Genomic DNA, 17503 nt, shown 5'->3' with positions numbered 1-17503 from the left:
ATAATTCAGGAAAAATGAATGTTACTATAAATTTCATGGAATAGGAGCTATTTTGTGATTTTAAAAAATTATACAATTACTTATCAAGTTAGCATCCCAGATTACAGGGACTATTTTATAATTATTGTTTCAAACTCTGGTTTCCTAAAGGGTTAGTCAACTTGATGTCCAATGATCTTCAACCACATGACGTTTTTCAACACATGAAGTCGTTAGTGGAGTGCAGATATATTTCATCTGGATGCAGGGGATGCAGGGGATGAAGTGGTCCTTCATCTCCATGGTTTAAAATTGTTCATCTCAAAGAAGGCCATATTTGATATTCTTTTAGACGAAGGGCGCGGGACGCTTGCTTTTTCCCTCTCTCGCGCGTCCTCATTTTTCCTTTTTTTCTTCCTCTCTCCCGCACTCCCTCTCTCGTCTCTCTGCACCCCCGACGTCACTGCTACCTCTCGTCCCTCAGATTCTTGTTTTCGGCCTCCGTCTCTGCTGCCTCTCGTCTCTCGGTCTTCTCTCAGACTCGCCCTCTCTCTCGCACCCCTCCCTCCTTCGTGCCTCCCTCTCTTCTCTCGGACTTGCTCTTCGTTTTTCTCTCTCGCTTCTCTCTCTCTCTTATCCCTCTCGACCTCCCTTTCTTCTCTCTGTTCTCCCTTTGAGCCTCCCACTCCCTTCTCTCTCTAGCTATTCTCCTTTCCCCCAAAATACCTTCCGATTTAGTTCGATTTCCCCATTTCGATTTCTATTTTCTTTGATTTTAACATTTGGGAACCGCTTCTTCCTGTGCATTAAAATACTCTCTTCGTTTAGCAGGTCTGCTGCCCGATGACCGAGCAATTCTAGAGTTCAGATCCACTTGACAGTGGATGCTCGTTTTTACCTTTAATCAATGTAATATCTGTTTGACAATAATTTTTACATCTTTCGATTTCTTTGTTTCCATCGTCGTCTGCTCTGTCAAACCCTAGCGGATGCAGTTCCTAGAAGTTGTGAAGCTACTCGATTTCGGCTGCTAATGGAGGTCATAACGAGCCTTTGATCCGCGCAACTCAGACAATTGCCAGTTTCCACTCTTTCATATTTGTTGATTGCCTACGCAACGGAGGAAGGGAAATCCGTTAAACACTATTTTCAATATAACGGTCACGTTTCTCCGTTTAAACTTGCCAAATTATTAGATCCTGAGGCTTCCTGGGACAAGGTATTGACAAAAGCATCTCGCAGCAAGTTCGACACTTGTTTTTTGTGGTTTGTGGCTTTTACTTGATTTGAACTAAATCTTGGGTATTGTCTACCTGTGGATAACTTTCTGGACATCGGTGGTTCGAGTTTGGTTCCCATGCTGTTAGATATGTGATTTTTTTTATGCCTTAGTGGAAATTTTATAAAGTATGTATGTGTGCAACAAACATATGAGTATATTTTCTTTCGATGTTGCACGGTTATGAGTGAAAACTGAAGACTATTAACTTGCTGAATGTAACAGTCTTCACTACCTAAGTGTTCGTAATTTGTTTATTGCTTTTTTTTTTTTTTGGTTGCAGGATCAATTAGGAGATGTTTTACACTGGATTCGACAATTTGTGGCCATCGTATGTGGTTTATTGTGGGGTGCACTCCCTTTGGTTGGGGCAATATGGATTGCCCTGTAAGTTCAAAATGATAGGTTTTGGGATGTTATGAAGTCTCATACAATGCGATGCTATTATTTGCCAAGTGCCTGATTTTACTGTCTTTTAATCTCTCAACATTTTTAATTCTTATTCGAATACTATTACTTACTTGAGATATACCTGAGCTCTCTTGTATAGAGATGTTATTTCATAGGTGTTGAACTTTCTTAATTCTGGCAAAGGGAACCTAGAATCACCAACCGTTCTAAATATTATGGATCTCCAAAATGAATCAAGCATGTATTTTTATGTACCGAGTAGCAGACATGTAATCTTTGTTGGTTGGATCTTAATTGAAAAGCAAAAAGAGATAAACGACACACCAATGTGCGCCAACATTTTTATTTGATTTAAGCATATTATTGCTTTACAATACATCTCTCTGTGGGTATGTCATAATGGGATTGAATCTTTTATTTTTATTTTTTTATTTTTAAATTGGTTATCAAAAACCTGACAAGATTATGATCTTATTTTCATATGAATTTGATCAACCTTTTTGATGCAGGTGGTACTGGGTTCTCATTCGTGTTTTTCCTGCATGCAACTACTTCTACATTGGCATTGATTGTAAGAAATTGATTTCTTCTTATTTTATGATACTTATTTCTAATTGATACTTTATAGAATATATTGTTCTTCAAAGAATTTTTCATAATACCACTTTGGCTGCTGCTCAAAAATCTTCTGTATGTGTCTCGCATACATGTGTTTGTGATACCAATTTATAGATACCTGACATGTATGCTTTTGTCTTCCCATTTTGATTAGCAACTCCTAGATTGGAACTCTTTTACTCCCAACTTTTCGAGTTTGAGGAGTAATATATTACAGACATTGAGGTCAAATTATTATCCGTCAGTTTTTGAAAACAAAATGCTAAATTCTATCTAGGCACTTTTCTTGTCTTTTTTAAGATTCCATTTGGATAGTTTAAGTTGGAATAATCAAGCATGATCTATTTTCTTATTTTTTGGTTGTATGAAAAACCTTAAAGTCCCCATTCAGAGGATTGTATGCAAGGAGGGCCTTATTTTTCGGCCTTTTTAGGTAAGAAGATTTCTACTACTTGTCTTATTCTACTTGTTATGATCTGGGCAAAGTTGTATTAGGATGAGAAGAAGATTCTTTAGACAACTGAAGAGCTCAGAGAATGAAATAGTACAATTGCTAAATCTAGGTAATCATTGATAAGGAGGTCTGACTCAAAAACAACGGAATTAATATGACTCAATTTCAAATGTTAAAAGGCGCTCCACCATTTTCTTTTAAGATCCAGGTGAAAATTGTACATGTTTGTTGCATATTGCACAATTATATACGTGGACATGATTATGATGATATATTTGAAGATGAAGATGATGATTTGGGTGGCGAGCTCGGTGGAGGAGGTGATGTGGTCCAAGGTGCAATGGATGATACAGACAACGACGAAGATGATGGTCTTGAGGATGAGGGTAGCCAAGTAACAAGCTTTCAAAGACAGCGTGCATTAGAATCCACAAGAGCCGCACAATTTTGAGATGCCATATCGACTTCCATGTGGAACGATAAATGATGGTTGTATGTTATTACTTTTGAACATGTGTCGTTCATATGTACTAAACTTATAACTTGATGATTTTAATATTAAAGGCATGAACTCGTTATTTGAATAATCTTTCTTTTAGGTTATTAATAAAGTTGTATATGTATTTATTTATTATTTTTGTTCAATTTTATTATTATATTAATCTTCATATTTATTGTTCCTGGAAATAAAATATAATTAAAGTATGCATTTGATTAATAAATTACTTTTAATTTTTTGAAAATATATTAGCAATTAATACCATGTAAAAAATCTATCTTAAGTTATTAATATAATACTTTTTATTTATTAATCATATTTTTTTATTTACTCTAATGTATTAGTAATTTAATAGTGGTGATTAAAATATTGTTAACTCAAACATTTGGTTTAATTAACTCATTTTTATAATTAATAAAATCAATGGTTTTAAATTTCGAAGATGAAGATGAAGATGAACTTGTCCACACTAACACCCATTTCGAAGATGAAGATCATGTAGATACATGAGATGAAGATCAAGATCAAGATCAAATTTCTAGTTTGTTGGCTAACCCCCCCTAATTTTTTTCTTTTAACCTATATACAGCATACTATGGTAACCTGTAGGGTGAAGGTGGGGTTTACCAAAAAATGAACCTGAACCTGAACCCAAACCTTATCCGTGACCCCAAAAACCCAACCTAAAAAATCCAAGAAAAACCTGAATCACCAAACTGATCCCAACCCAATCATCGTCCTATCCCGGCCTCGTTCTCATAAACCCGAGTTGTCTCGTGCCGTAAACTTGACCTATCTCAACCTTGTTTTGTATCTCTGTCTCGTCTGTGGATCAGAGTTTTGGAAAACCCACCTCCAAAACCCAAAGGGTTTTACTTTCCCAGATTGTCCCAAACTCATAAGGTGAAATTAGAAACCCGAACTCAAGCTTTTTAGGTCGGGTCGGACCAAATTCCCCATAAAATCAGAACCAATGCCTACCCATACTACTAGGGGTGGCATCGAACTGAGTATGTTCACGAATAGCTCAAGCTTAGCTTGACCCTCACTCAGTTCAGATTGATCTGAAATCATCTTGAATCGAATTCGAGTGGCGGTTCACGCTCGTTTAAGTAACTGATTTGAACTCAACTAAGTCACGTTTTGGTTCACGAGCTCGCAAGCCAGCTCAATTACTTAACACTAAGAGCCCCTTTCCGGCTTCCACAACCCATTCGTGATTTCCTCTTTCCTTCAATTTTAGTAGTTTTGTTTTGAACTATTTCGGAATTCTAGAGTCCATATGAGAAAATTAGTGACACAATCTCCCTCTCCTCTCATCCTCTCCAATCCTCTCTTCTTTATCTAGTTTTTTATAACTAATCCGAGTGATTGATTTGGAAAAATCGAATTTAGACTCCATGCACCCTATTTTAAGACTGTGATGGCGATTTTCTTCCTCGCTAGATCTCGTCCTACCCTATTCCTCAGCATCTTCATCTCTCAACCGATGGTAGCCGACTTTTGGTGTTGCCGACTAAAGAAATTTGACATAAAAGGTAAGTATGTCCACTTTTTTCTTTTGATTTTGAGGGAAATTCCACCTCAAAGGTTTGGTTTCGTGAAAATTTTTGTTCTCTTGTTTTCCGTTTATTATCTTCTACTTATGAATTTATGATTAGGAGGCTATAAAGAGTAATTGTTTGGTTTTGTGAAAGGATTGGTTTTTTTTTTGGATTATTTTTTTTCCTTATTCAACGGAAAAAAGGAATGCAACCTTGCCTTGCCATTGATCACCTTTTGAAACAAGAAAGACAAAAATTCTTCCCCTAGTATTTTGATTTGTACCTACTGAATGAGAAAAATATGGATATCGGTAAAGTTATAAAAAGAGAGATTTCTACCTCTTGCCACAAATTAAATGGACAAAGAAACGAACCAAATAGTACTTAAAAAAGGGGCAAAGGCATAGAGTATATGTGAGCTGCATCTATATTTGATGCCTTGTTCTTGTTCATGCCAACCTTATTGCCCCATTCTTACCTATCCTAACACAACTTCCAATATTTTCCATTCTTAGGCTGTCTGCTTATCTCCATAAATCTTTATTTAAAATAATGAATACAATTAACATAAATTCTTTACTCATGCACACCCAAGGTGAAACTTTGAAAAGAAAGGAAAAGCCCATCCTTGGATTCCCGAAAGCCCATCAAAAGTACAACAAATTTATTAAATAAAGAAAAACCACCTAAATATGTAAACTCGCAAAAAACTATTTGCTATCATGTGATGTTGCTTTTGCTCTTATCTTATCATTCAAACTAGGATAAAAATTATATTTATAGAATTAGATACATCATTATAGTCTATAGATTATAGACATCCAAGGTTGAATCAAGTTTTTAAGAATAACCGTCCTTGAGCGGACCCTAAATGGATTTTTACGGAAACTCCTTCCTTGTCCCAGGCCATAAATCGGTGAATCTAGTTAAATCTGCCCCTTGGGCCTCTCAAGAGGTGCACCTCCTCCTACTCCTTAGGGGACGTTTGGTTTCTTACTGTTGCATTGATTACCATCACCGTTAGCTTCCACCTCATCTTTGTGCATCAAGGATTTAGGGAAAGGGATAAGGTTTTGGTTGGGGGCATTTACCAGATATTGTTGCATTGTGTTGGTGTTATTCGAGGGTAGTCGGGATATTTTAACACTAGGTCTCATAAGAGGAAAATTTTGTCTGCTTTGTTGCTCGAGTGTTGGATTGTGCTTGCATGTTTCAGTGTGATTCAAATTGTTTGTGCTGATTACAAAACATCATTGGTGCTCAGTGGCTGGTGATTGGTGATGTTTCTGGTGATGTTACTAATATATGATTTGTTGTTTCTAATTGTTGCAACTCATTATTGTTGTAATTTTTTTTAATGATAGAGGATGTCAGGGTTAAACCGAAGGCATATTTGTTTGTAGTTTGCACAGAAAAGAAAATTAACAGGTGGTGGGGACTCTATGAATGTATGTAAGGAAACATCGAACCACCATCAAACAATATGCCTTCTTCTCTCCTCTTGGCTCTTCTTCTCCCCTTCTTCTTCTTCCATCATTCTTCTACTCATTTTCATTACTGGAAGAACATGTTGGTGTTGCAATAGTATGGTATCAGAGTCATGTTTTGTTTTTCAAAAGGTGGTTGAGGTTTGCCTCTGCACAAATTAGAGAAAGTCTAGGTAGCACCATCAATCATAAACTCATTGCTTTGAAGATTCGGTCCTCGAATGGGATTTTTTTTGTAAAAGCTAGGTCTCCTAGGGTCAATGATACTGAAGATGAAGAATTTGTTCATATGCGCCCTCACAAATTTCATCTTTCTAGGAACCACATAACCTATATTCCGCGTCATAAAAGGCCTGAAGACAAAATGTTGAAACATATAAAGGTAGAGGCCCTTACATTTGATGGTTGTTTAGACCCGTGGGAATTTTCTACATGGGTTTGTGTGATAAACAAAAATTTTGAGTGGTACAAGCTATTTGGGGATAGAAACGTCAGGTTCTTGAAAATGAAATTAATAGGTAGTTGAATTTTTGAAAAAAAAAACTTTAATAAGTTGTAATTTGAGTACATGAACCCTTATTTATAATAAAGTAAAAATAGAGAGAGAGAGAGAGCTCGGGTAGAGAGGAGAGGAGAAAAGAGAGAAAAAAAGTTTAGGTTAGAGAGAGATTCTTCACGAGTTGAGAAGTGGAGAGCTTAATTGAACCCTTCCACCAAGATCTCTATTTATACTATTTTCATTACATATTTAGAGATAAGATAGGATTGCTAATATCCCTAATTACATCAATCGTGATTATCCAAATCTACATATATCAAGAGAAGATAAATCGATTACATTAATAAAGGAAGATTGTCAAATCTACCAACTAATGTGATAAGGATACTAGTTCGTGTGATGACTCATCATCCCACCTCACATGATCATGGTGGGTCCCACCAACTCATGTGATCATGGTAGGTCCCACCTTGTGACATTCCCCCTCAAACTCGGGGGGTGAGAAAATATCATAAATGCCCAACTTGGTGCAGATGGTAGACAAATCTTATGAGTGACTTATAGAGAAAACAAAAACCGGTCTCATGAAATTTCTCATATGCAATGATCTATGTGATCTAGAAGTGCTTTAGGGAAGAAGGAATGGCCCATTTTGTTAGTTCACTTCTATCTAGTTATAAAAGAGAAAGAGTTACTCTTTTCTCCTCTTGTATAAATATGTTTGTTTTTAGTTTTGCTTTTGATCCTTTACAACCCTTAGGAATTGCCAAGGTACTTTGCTTTTTTGCTTTTACACAGTGATTTCCTGCAATCACTAAAGTGTTTGCAGAGATTCAACATAGTTATATACTCTAATCTGTAAAAGCTAATTAAATGTATCTTTCTGATGTACAGTTCAGATGAACTTGAACTTACCCACCATCATATTCGACAGAAGAAATCTCTGATTTGTTTTGTTCAGAAAGTGGTTCCATTAAAAGCCAAAGGGAAAGAAAGGGAAAAAACAGCAAAAGCAGCAAATGCTTTTCTGTTTTTTTTTCGTAATTCTTAGTTCGGGTCATGAATTCACCGATCACATGAGAGACAATGATATAAGCATTCTCTTTAATGATTGGTAAGGACTAGCATATCATTAGCAAATCTCAACCCCTTAATAATTTATCAATGTTCATCAATATAAAGCAACTAAAAAGGAGACCTGGTTAGATTTGATCCCATGGCGGAAGCCCCAAAGCTATAGCTCATCCCTTGCTTGAGCTGATGATTCTTCGCCATCCACACCCTTGAATGCACCGGCCTCACTGAGACTCTCCAACCACACCTCGTCGCCGATGACCGAGTTATCATCTTCGTTTCTATGCCAAGACCAGTGCGCGTGAGTCTGGTTCACTAGCTTCAGACGCCCATGTCCGAAGCTTGCCTCTCGGAGCAAGGATAGCGGAGAAGCTGGCGTCTTAAACCTACGTTCAAATTGCAGTTCCTTTTTGTTAATTTTTCGGATTTGGCCTTAATAATTCGTCAGATAATATAGTTTGATCAGAGAGGAAGTGAATTAATGAACTAACAGCATTGCAAGCCCTTCTCTGTTGCCTCCGTCGCCGATGGTAATATGGATGGGAGCATGAGGATTGGCTTTGTTGTCATAGACCCTGGTCTGCAGCCAAACAGTGCGTACTTTTTGAGTTACCAAACCATTTTGGAGGAAGAAAAGGAACCATTTGAAAAGAGAATGAGCAGCGAGGGCTTACAAAACGCTCGTAGGCATGAACATGCCCTGCAAAGACGATGTCGACGCCGGTCTTATAGATCAGCTCTTCCATGGCTTTTCTCATCTCCTCACCTTCCCCTTGATGGGCGAGGTTGGTATTGTACCAGGGAGCATGGATAAGCACTATGAGCCAGGGGGTTCTCGTCCTGTTCACCGCGGCCAAGTCTTTCTTCAGCCACTTGTACTGAGCAGACTTGGAGTCAAAATCTGAATAAGAACCGAGCATGATAATATGGGCGCCGGCAACTTCGAAGGAGTAGTAAAGGTTGGAGGTGGATCCGCTCTCCTCAAATGGCATTGGCCATCGCGCGTTGTAGGATCTGAATGCAGGGGGACCGATGATGGGTACCTTCTCAACCTCATGGTTGCCTTCCGTGACCATCCATGGCCGGCTTCTCGCGAGCGGGGACACCAGGCGGCCGAATGAATCCCAGAGCGGCTGCTGGTTGTCGGCGTAGGAGAGATCCCCGGGGAGAAGAAGGAGATCGTAGTCCCATTTCTTGATGTGGGCAAGCGTGGATGCCGTCCATTCTGTTTGCCCCAGGTCACCTGTGAAAAAAAGAAAATCTCATTGAGGACTGGATCAAATACCTACAGTGACATCTACCGGCTTTGCTGCTCTGTACGCGTTACCGACGGAAATTCTTGCTTTTCCAGCGTCATGCTTCAGTGCGAAGCATTAACAAAAGCAATGAGCAAGGTAATGCATGCGTACTCAAGCAGATTCTCTCTACTATTTCTTTTAATCAAGGAAATGATGCCGACCTACGACAACAAACTCGATCGGAAACGTCTCTGGGGTTGTCTTGAAGCTGAACTCCTCGTCGATTCCTCCACAGCGGTAATAGTAGACAGTATTGGGAGTTAAGGGTCCAATTTTAACGTTGTGAATATGACCGGACGTGTAGAAGAAGAAGTGATAGGAGGTCTGCTCTCCGGTGGCCGACGACTCGTAGCTTCCCGGGGATGTGCCGTACTCAACCAACGAAGAGACGCTTTTATCGTCTGTTATCCAGGAAATCTTCATATAATCCTTCCCTACCACCGAAATATGAATCTGACCAATGAAAAAACAGAAGAATAAGGAAGAGAACACATTGAAGCAACTCTGTTGCATGTCATCCATTTTTGGCGATACTCTGTTCTGTTACAAAGTGTAACGTAAGAAGTATTGCTTTGTCCAGACTCGTACGCAACATAAAGGCAGTTGCAGTTGCTTGGTTGCAACAAATGCCTGATCTATTCGTCATCTTCATATGGCCAATGAAAAATCTCAGACAACAGCCTCCCTAATAAAAAGCAGCGGTAGCCATTGCTAATAACTCAAAGAAGTGTTTGAAATTGAAACCTACCCAGTAGCAGAGATAGCAACTAGCAAGATTTCAACTCTTTGCCACTGTAAATCACATTACTGTTTCATTCAAACCCGGCTCTGAGTCGTGTCTGCATCTTTAAGTCTGAACATTGGATTAACTAGAGAGAGGTAGAGGTAGAGATAGAGAAGAAGAACCTGTTGAGGATGAGCTTTTGAACCATTATGAGAGGTGGAAATGATGCGGCGAGGTGGAGGTCGGACATAATCCAACCCACTCGAATGCACCCAAACGCAAACAAAGCAAATGGCTGCCAACATAGGCTGAGAAGACCTCCATGTCGCCATGTCTGTTCACCACGGAGAATTGCAGGCGAAAGAATCAACACGAAACTGGAAAAAGACACATAACCTCCCATTTTTATAGCTGGGTTCATCACCTGGGCAAATTCTGAAAGTGTTCAATGGCGTGAAGAAACTCCCCAACCATATGACTTGGATATGCTTTCAGCATTTCCTTCCTCACAGTCCACCACGTAGCTTCATATCCTGGTTTAAACCGATTGGAGATTGGTTGGCCAATCATCCTCTAAGGCCATTTTTTAAAAAAAAAAAACTCTTATTTCAGGAGATGATGCATCTCAGAATGTGAAAAATTCACAAATAATGCTTAACTGATCTTCAAGAAACATACGCTAGTAGTAGACACCCTAGATTCCCAATAATTAGAAGTTTGCTTGAGAAATGAAGGAGAAGTTATCTAATTTTGAATCTTTGTTGAATCTGTCAACTTTAATTTAGTTGTTAGAACTTATCTTAACTATGCTATTCTAATTAAGGAAAAATTTGTAAGGCAACAATGTGATCTTCATAGTTGAAAGAATTGAAGTTAAGAATCCATAAACATTTTTATTACTATCCCAATAAAAAATTGATTATTATTAATGCACATAAACTCATAAAGTGGAGAGGTTTAGATCATGACAAATTCTTATAATTAAACATAAACAATTAAATGTTCTGCATACTTAGGTATGATAATTTAATCATTAAAATTAGAACCCCAACCGACAGTCCAAATCATTGATATTGATCAATAATTAAGATTGAAGGAATTTGATCGATGGTTAAAGTCAAATATTTTGATGATCAAAAGTATAATCAATTATCAAAATAAGAGTTTAGTTTAAATTTGGATCGTTGTTGAGATCCAAGTCCAATCAATCAAGATGAAGAGGATTTTAACACACTACCACCAAAATAAAATAAAATAAGAAGGTCACCAAAGCACCACATAAACATACAAGGTGGTACATAGGTGACATATGGTATCACAAGAAAGCTTCACCTAAGTAAAGAAGGTGACACATAGCTAATACATATCGTTATAGGAAAGCTCCGCCTAAAAGGGAGAAGTGACACTATTTCAAATGTGTAAGATTATATGTCAAACTCTCCTAAAAAAAAAAAGTTTTGCCATATGGCTTACTCCCTTACATGTATACCTAGTCAAGCTCAGAGGGAGAAAATAAAACGAGAGAAAAAGGTAGGATGGTTGAACCATCCCCACCATTCTATAAATAAAGGCACCGTTAAAGTGTTTGTAAAACCAACAATAACTCCACATCCCAAATAATACCAGAAACTTTGTCAAAATCTTCATAATCTACCGAAATTTCGTCATCCCTCTCCACCCCTCAAATATTCTCAAGTTAGTTTGATTTCCTCTTAGATTTATATAGTAAAGGTAGCCGCTACTTTGTCACTATATTTGAAGCCACTACAACAATATGAGACTAAATTTTTTCATCAAGCTGAGATTAGCTATAAACTTAAACTTGTCATCCAATTGAGGTTGAAGTTCACCCCACAAGTTATTCAAGTATCAAATTAAGTTCGCATGTGGAGATCGAATCAAATGACTAAATCAGATATAAGATCTCACATCATTGAAATCTTGTAATTTTCTATCAATGTAGTACTTACGGTCATGCCGCTTCTTGGACAAATCCTTTTCTACGTCGACAATGTCAAAGCCAAAAAATATTTTTCAGAATAGTTCTTCTTAAATACTGTATTTTTGTATATATGCTCACTAGATGTTTTATTTTAAAATATGACTAAATTTAAGTAAGATAAATAGAATTCGCTAAGAATAAGTGCAAAGTAGCCAAAGTTTGCAATTTTTAAAATTTAATAAGAGGGAGGTACTTGCACCCTCTGTTTCTAGCAATGAAGGTGCATTTCCTCCTTTTATCATGTAAAATCATTTGGGAGAGGAGAAGAAGGGGTCAGTTCCCAGAAATGAAGGTGGAAAGTTTTTTCTCCTCTCGTTTTTGTCCTTAAATCATTTGGAGGAGATGTAGGGTTAACGAAGGTGAAAAGTCTTTCCTCCTCTCCCTTTATCATGTGAAAAATCATTAGAGAGAGGACCGCAGGTTCGATTTTCCTCGGCTTTTGTACATATCAGGAGTGGGCAACAGAAGGAGGGTGCCTGCCTACCTCTTCAATTATACTAAAAGAAGGGAGGGGATCCTTCCATCCTTTCTGCTTCAGCCATTTACAACTTTTTCCCGTTGATCGTAATTTCTCCATCCTCCGATCAAGAATCTGGAAAACCCACTAACTTCAACTTCGCACTTCTTCTATGTATATGTCCACCAACCATTCCCTGACCTCAAGTTTGTTAAGAATCTGTGAACCATATCACATCTCGTCAGCTTTTTACAAATATGAGAGCACAGATGAATGGTAGATGGAAGAAGAGATTTGCTACTTCTTTTTATTCTTTATTTCCGTCAATTTCTGTTTCTATGTTTTCGTCATCGGTTTTCTCTCTTTCCGTAAATCGATTAACATCAGAATAGTGAAACTCATCGTTTGTCGGTTACAGTATCTCTCCTGGGTTGGGATGCTTCTGAACTCGCTGCTTCCGTGGCTACTGGCTAGCCCAGTGTCATCAACTGCCTCTTCTCTTGTGAAACCGCAATCAACACGAACAGCTTAATGAATCGAGACAGAAAATGTTTAATGAAAGAAAGAGTTTGTTTTTCGGAAGAACCGTTTTTTAATATTCAAAGTTCGTGTTTCCGGACCAGCCATTCTTTACATTCTTGACAGCCGACTGATAGAGATAATGATAAACGATGATCGAAATAGAGATAATTAGCAGTTAATTAGCACTAGTTAAAAATTAACGCCGAGATCAATCAGTAATCGAGAGAGTGGTCGGCATTCAGCATTCGGCGTACGCCGGACGAAATCCCTCCAAGCGAAACCGACAGGTGGGGCGCTCTACCGACCTTTCCGCCTTCCCGCCGTCCCACACCCCTTCAGACAGGGATAGACGAATGGCTTATTTCCACGTGTCATTATAGCTGCCATTCCACGTGAAAACTGGCAAGCGTTTTATTAATTGCCAGTGTTGATGTCTCGAAGCAACGACAACGCATTGCCATTGGTTTATAGGCTATGGCGAGTCCCCGTCTACTCCCTTGCCTCCTTCTCGGCGTCGTCCTTGCTGCTAGCCTCGGAACCGGCAGCGGCTATGAACGCCCTCCGCCGCGGGAAATGCTCTCCGTCCACCACTCCGACGACTTAGGTCCGACTTCTCCCCAACAGGTACGTGCGTTTTTTTCTCTCTCACTCATCACACACCGTCTGATCAAATTCTCCATAGCATTTTCAATTCCCTCGACTGACATGGGATTGTATCATTAAAACCCCAGTCTGTCTGTTCCATCTTCGATTGGTCTGAGTCGCCGGAAAGACATTCCCCGTCGAAGGATTGGCATTTGATCATACTCCACTCTGGCCAATGCCAATTTTTGGACGTTGAAGGTGGGTGAACTGCCGGTAGAAAAACTGGGAATATTCTGCAGAGTTTCAGAAACGACAATTTGTTCATTGTTTCATTTTGCAGTAGTCGTTGTCGACCAAAAAATGGTTCATGTGAAAAGAGATCTAACCTTTAAGCTTGAAAAGCTAAAAAATCCTATAATGATATGATCATTTCTATATCTTTTTTTTCTGGAAATTAGAAAGTACATTCGGTGTGTAATCACCAGACCAGAGTATTCAAAAGGTTCCCATTTGCTTTCAGAACGAGGAGACAAAGATGGCAAGAACAGTGTCCATATTTATTCTTGGCCGATGGAAATTTTAATTTTTAGCATCTGCCAAAATATTCCAACAATGGAGTTTCTCTTGGGCTGGCTTACACATTTGACTGGAACCAGACTCGATCAAACCGGTTCAGTTTTTATCAACTCTATTATTTAACGTGTTACACTGTAACAGGTGCATATATCAGTAGTGGGTGGAGACCAGATGAGAATATCATGGATCACAGAGTCCGACTCTGAACCCTTAGTGAAGTATGGGAGAACTCCTGGAGTTTATGATCTCTCTTCATCCGGAACTACTCATTCATATAGATATTTACTGTATAAATCTGGCCAAATTCACGATGTGATTATCGGTTCCTTGAAGCCAAACACAGTATACTACTACCAGTGTGGCTCCGATTCAACTCGCGAATTCAGCTTTAAAACCCCACCAACTCAGTTCCCCATCACTTTCTCCATCGTTGGTGAGCTTCTTAATTTACTCGATTATACATGATCCAACCACGATAGAATAGAATCTTAAGAATTGGTAAATGTCACAGGTGATCTGGGGCAGACGGGCTGGACAAACTCGACGCTGCAACACATTCAGGCCTCCAACTACGATTTGCTGCTCTTGCCCGGGGACCTCTCCTACGCAGATTACCAGCAAAATCTGTGGGACTCGTTCGGCCGAGTCGTTGAGCCGTTGGCGAGTCAAAGACCGTGGATGGTGACGCAGGGAAACCATGAAATCGAGAAGATCCCAGTCCGTCATCCCGAATCCTTCAAAGCCTACAATGCGAGGTGGCGGATGCCGTTCGAGGAGAGCGGCTCCGATTCTAACCTCTACTACTCGTTTGACGTCGCCGGAGTTCATGTCCTCATGTTGGCTTCTTACACCGACTTCGATCCCGAGTCGGCTCAGTACCGGTGGCTCCAGGCGGATTTGGCGAAGGTGGACAGGGAGAAGACGCCATGGGTGTTCGCGTTGACTCACGTGCCGTGGTACAATTCGAATACCGCTCATCAAGGGGAAGGAGATGAGATGAAAGAAGCCATGGAAGAGTTGCTTTACCAATCTCGCGTAGATGCTGTCTTCTCCGGGCACGTCCATGCTTATGAACGCTTCGTAAGCCTCCTCTGACTTTAATGACACTCATGACGATCATCTTCTCAATTTCTGGGTCTCTTGATCCGAGCTCCCCATGAACTGTTTATAATTTGCAGACTCGAGTGTACAGAGGGAAGGCAGATAATTGCGGTCCGGTGTACATAACCATAGGCGATGGAGGCAATAGAGAAGGCCTGGCGAGCAAGTACGTGACACAATACATATTGTTACCTTTCTGAATCTTTCATGGGTATGTTAGAAGTAAGTCATCAATAAATATGTTGGTTCTGTAACACAGAAATCTGTTTTGTGGTTGACAGGTATTTGGATCCAAAGCCTGAGATGTCGCTGTTTAGGGAAGCAAGTTTCGGCCATGGGCAACTGGAAGTGGTGAACCAAACGCATACAAAATGGAGTTGGAATAGGAACGACGAAAATGCAGCTACAGAGAGTGACGCAGTCTGGCTGAAGAGCCTATTTTCAGAAGAAGCTTGCAGGAAGATGTAATATAGCAGTTCTCCAAGGTTGTGACCCCCACTTTGATTGGTAGAAAAACAACACCGTGTGTGATTAGCATCATATCTCTTCGAATATTTAAAATATTAGATAGACTTAGTTCGTGTGATCTCCGCTCTCCGCTCTCCCTCCCTCTCCCCCAATCCCGGGCGCCATTACCCCCTCTCGCTAATTTTTTCATTTGGATAGTTTCCTAAATTTGCCTTCAATATATTATAAGACTTTATGGTTGTAGGCATTCAAGACGATGAGCAAGAATAGTCCTCACATGCTAATGAGAATTATGTTAAAAAATTAATAACAATATTGAAAGTTAACATTTTTTTAAAGAAATAGACTAAAAAAGGGGCTACGGCGGTGCTACGGCGACGGTGACGGTGACAGCGACGACGTGCAAATGGGAACGCGGCGAGCGATGAGGCGAAACGAGAAGAGAGGGAAAGAACGGGAAACTGGGGCGAGCGCGTAACCTTTGGCCTCAGACGTTGATCGAGATCGGAGGATCCGTTTCGTATTTTTCGCACGAAAACCGGTTTCGTACCCGATCAGGCTGAGGTATACCCAAGACTGAAATTTCTTGAGATGAAGATAGTTGAATATGCCGGACAAATTCACGAATAAAGTTCTCAGACGAAGCAACTGACGAGAGGGTGACGAAGTCTGATACCAGTCTGAACAATTCACCTCACTGAGTCACGCGTACTTGGCACCCCATATTTTGAACGAAGTATGCGCTCAGGAAAGCTGCATAATTATAAGGTAGTTTGTATAAAATATTTTAGGGTTAGTCGTGCTATTATTCTGCCTTGCCGCACCATTCTCTCTGATGGTTGGGCACTCCGGAAAGTAATAATCACCAGATAAGCCCAAAAATCAGTTGCTTCAAACAGCAGATGAGACTGACCTCTTTTGGGTCCTTTTTTCCATTTTTCTAATCTAGGTTTGCTTTCGTTACCTTGAGTTGATTTGTGAGTCGTGACTAAGCAGAAGCCGTGGGAGCATGTCTAAGCTGGGAGAGATAAGAACTTGGGATAAGGAACCAGTTTGATTTAAACTACTTGACTAGATTCTTCGTTGAGGCAAAGTTAGGGGAATGGCGTCTGTGTGCAATCCCTTTTTTAGCCTGCAAGCAATTGAAGTCAGTTCGATTAAATCCTCCTCTCCGGCCTTCTATTCTTCTTCGATTGAGAGAACCAGAGATTCGAAATACCCAGAATGGGTTTCGCGGCAAGCTCATCTCAGTGTCCAAACTAAAAGGAACGAGACAAAGAGCCAGAAATGTCTGACCTGGTAATGGCAACAAAGGTCAAGAAACAGGACTCATGCACAGTAATGGCGCGTCGATAATAACTGTGTGATGCGAGCCATTTGAGAAGAAGACAACTGAATCAGAATTACCGTCTGATATCCCCAATGCGTTGCGTTTAATGAGATGAGACGGAAGAAACGACTTCAAAGCGGCCGATCACCCCACGCCACTCAAAAGCTCTCGAAGGCCTGCAATTGCAGTCGGCTAGTGATCGTCAGTCGTAACCTGGATACGATGCCCATTTCCATTCGATACCCGGATCGGCCATACAAGAATTCTTAAGAAGCTCTTTTCAATTACTGCTAAAATCTTAATTGAAAATAATTTTTAAAATGATATTACAATTTTAGCAATTTTGAAAATAAATTTACATAATTTTAATTTTTAATTTCGGACACTGGAACTTCTCATAAATTAAGGCTGGATCAGAAAGATCAGTGAAATGGCCAAAGCCGTTAACCGCAGCAATTATCCCTTGTTTTCCCAAGTCCCAACAGTTCGGAGCAAAAAAACGGATAGAAGAGAAAACAGAGAATAATGAGGCGGGTCCCACATGATGTTAATGAGGGCCCACAAACTGGATTGACTTGTGGCAGAGATTCATGAAA

The 17503-nt window shown here is 39.7% G+C and overlaps 2 protein-coding genes across 2 annotated transcripts; one reads left to right on the top strand and one right to left on the bottom strand.

Annotated features, from left to right (window-relative positions):
- Positions 1 to 7816: 7816 nt before the first annotated feature.
- On the bottom strand, positions 7817 to 10205 carry LOC137958437 (purple acid phosphatase 22-like). Its single transcript, XM_068805448.1, has 5 exons — positions 10049 to 10205; positions 9304 to 9595; positions 8519 to 9087; positions 8336 to 8424; positions 7817 to 8230 (listed from the first exon to the last, which is right to left on the bottom strand). Exons 1-5 carry the CDS (start codon positions 10196 to 10198, stop codon positions 8005 to 8007), a joined length of 1326 nt encoding a protein of 441 aa, XP_068661549.1. The 5' UTR covers positions 10199 to 10205; the 3' UTR covers positions 7817 to 8004.
- Positions 10206 to 13390: 3185 nt separating this feature from the next.
- On the top strand, positions 13391 to 15784 carry LOC137958438 (probable purple acid phosphatase 20). Its single transcript, XM_068805449.1, has 5 exons — positions 13391 to 13471; positions 14150 to 14441; positions 14520 to 15088; positions 15187 to 15275; positions 15391 to 15784. Exons 1-5 carry the CDS (start codon positions 13421 to 13423, stop codon positions 15575 to 15577), a joined length of 1188 nt encoding a protein of 395 aa, XP_068661550.1. The 5' UTR covers positions 13391 to 13420; the 3' UTR covers positions 15578 to 15784.
- Positions 15785 to 17503: the final 1719 nt, after the last annotated feature.

This window comes from Aristolochia californica, unplaced genomic scaffold (genome assembly GCF_029961685.1).
Source record: "Aristolochia californica isolate CCGP_79_NKW_82.1479 unplaced genomic scaffold, dmAriCali1.0.hap1 SCAF_3, whole genome shotgun sequence".
NCBI classification, from domain to species: Eukaryota; Viridiplantae; Streptophyta; class Magnoliopsida; order Piperales; family Aristolochiaceae; genus Aristolochia; species Aristolochia californica.
Note: the sequence above shows the minus strand (reverse complement) of the source record. Positions and strands in the feature narration are given on the sequence as shown.

Coding starts and splice junctions, on each gene's coding strand:
- LOC137958438 (XM_068805449.1), top strand. CDS start 13,421: ATGCTCTCCGTCCACCACTCCGACGACTTAGGTCCGACTTCTCCCCAA. Junction 13,472..14,149: donor GTCCGACTTCTCCCCAACAG/GTACGTGCGTTT, acceptor ACACTGTAACAG/GTGCATATATCAGTAGTGGG. Junction 15,276..15,390: donor AGAGAAGGCCTGGCGAGCAA/GTACGTGACACA, acceptor TGTGGTTGACAG/GTATTTGGATCCAAAGCCTG.
- LOC137958437 (XM_068805448.1), bottom strand. CDS start 10,198: ATGGCGACATGGAGGTCTTCTCAGCCTATGTTGGCAGCCATTTGCTTT. Junction 9,596..10,048: donor CAAAAGCTCATCCTCAACAG/GTTCTTCTTCTC, acceptor TTCATTGGTCAG/ATTCATATTTCGGTGGTAGG. Junction 8,231..8,335: donor AGAGAAGGGCTTGCAATGCT/GTTAGTTCATTA, acceptor ATTTGAACGTAG/GTTTAAGACGCCAGCTTCTC.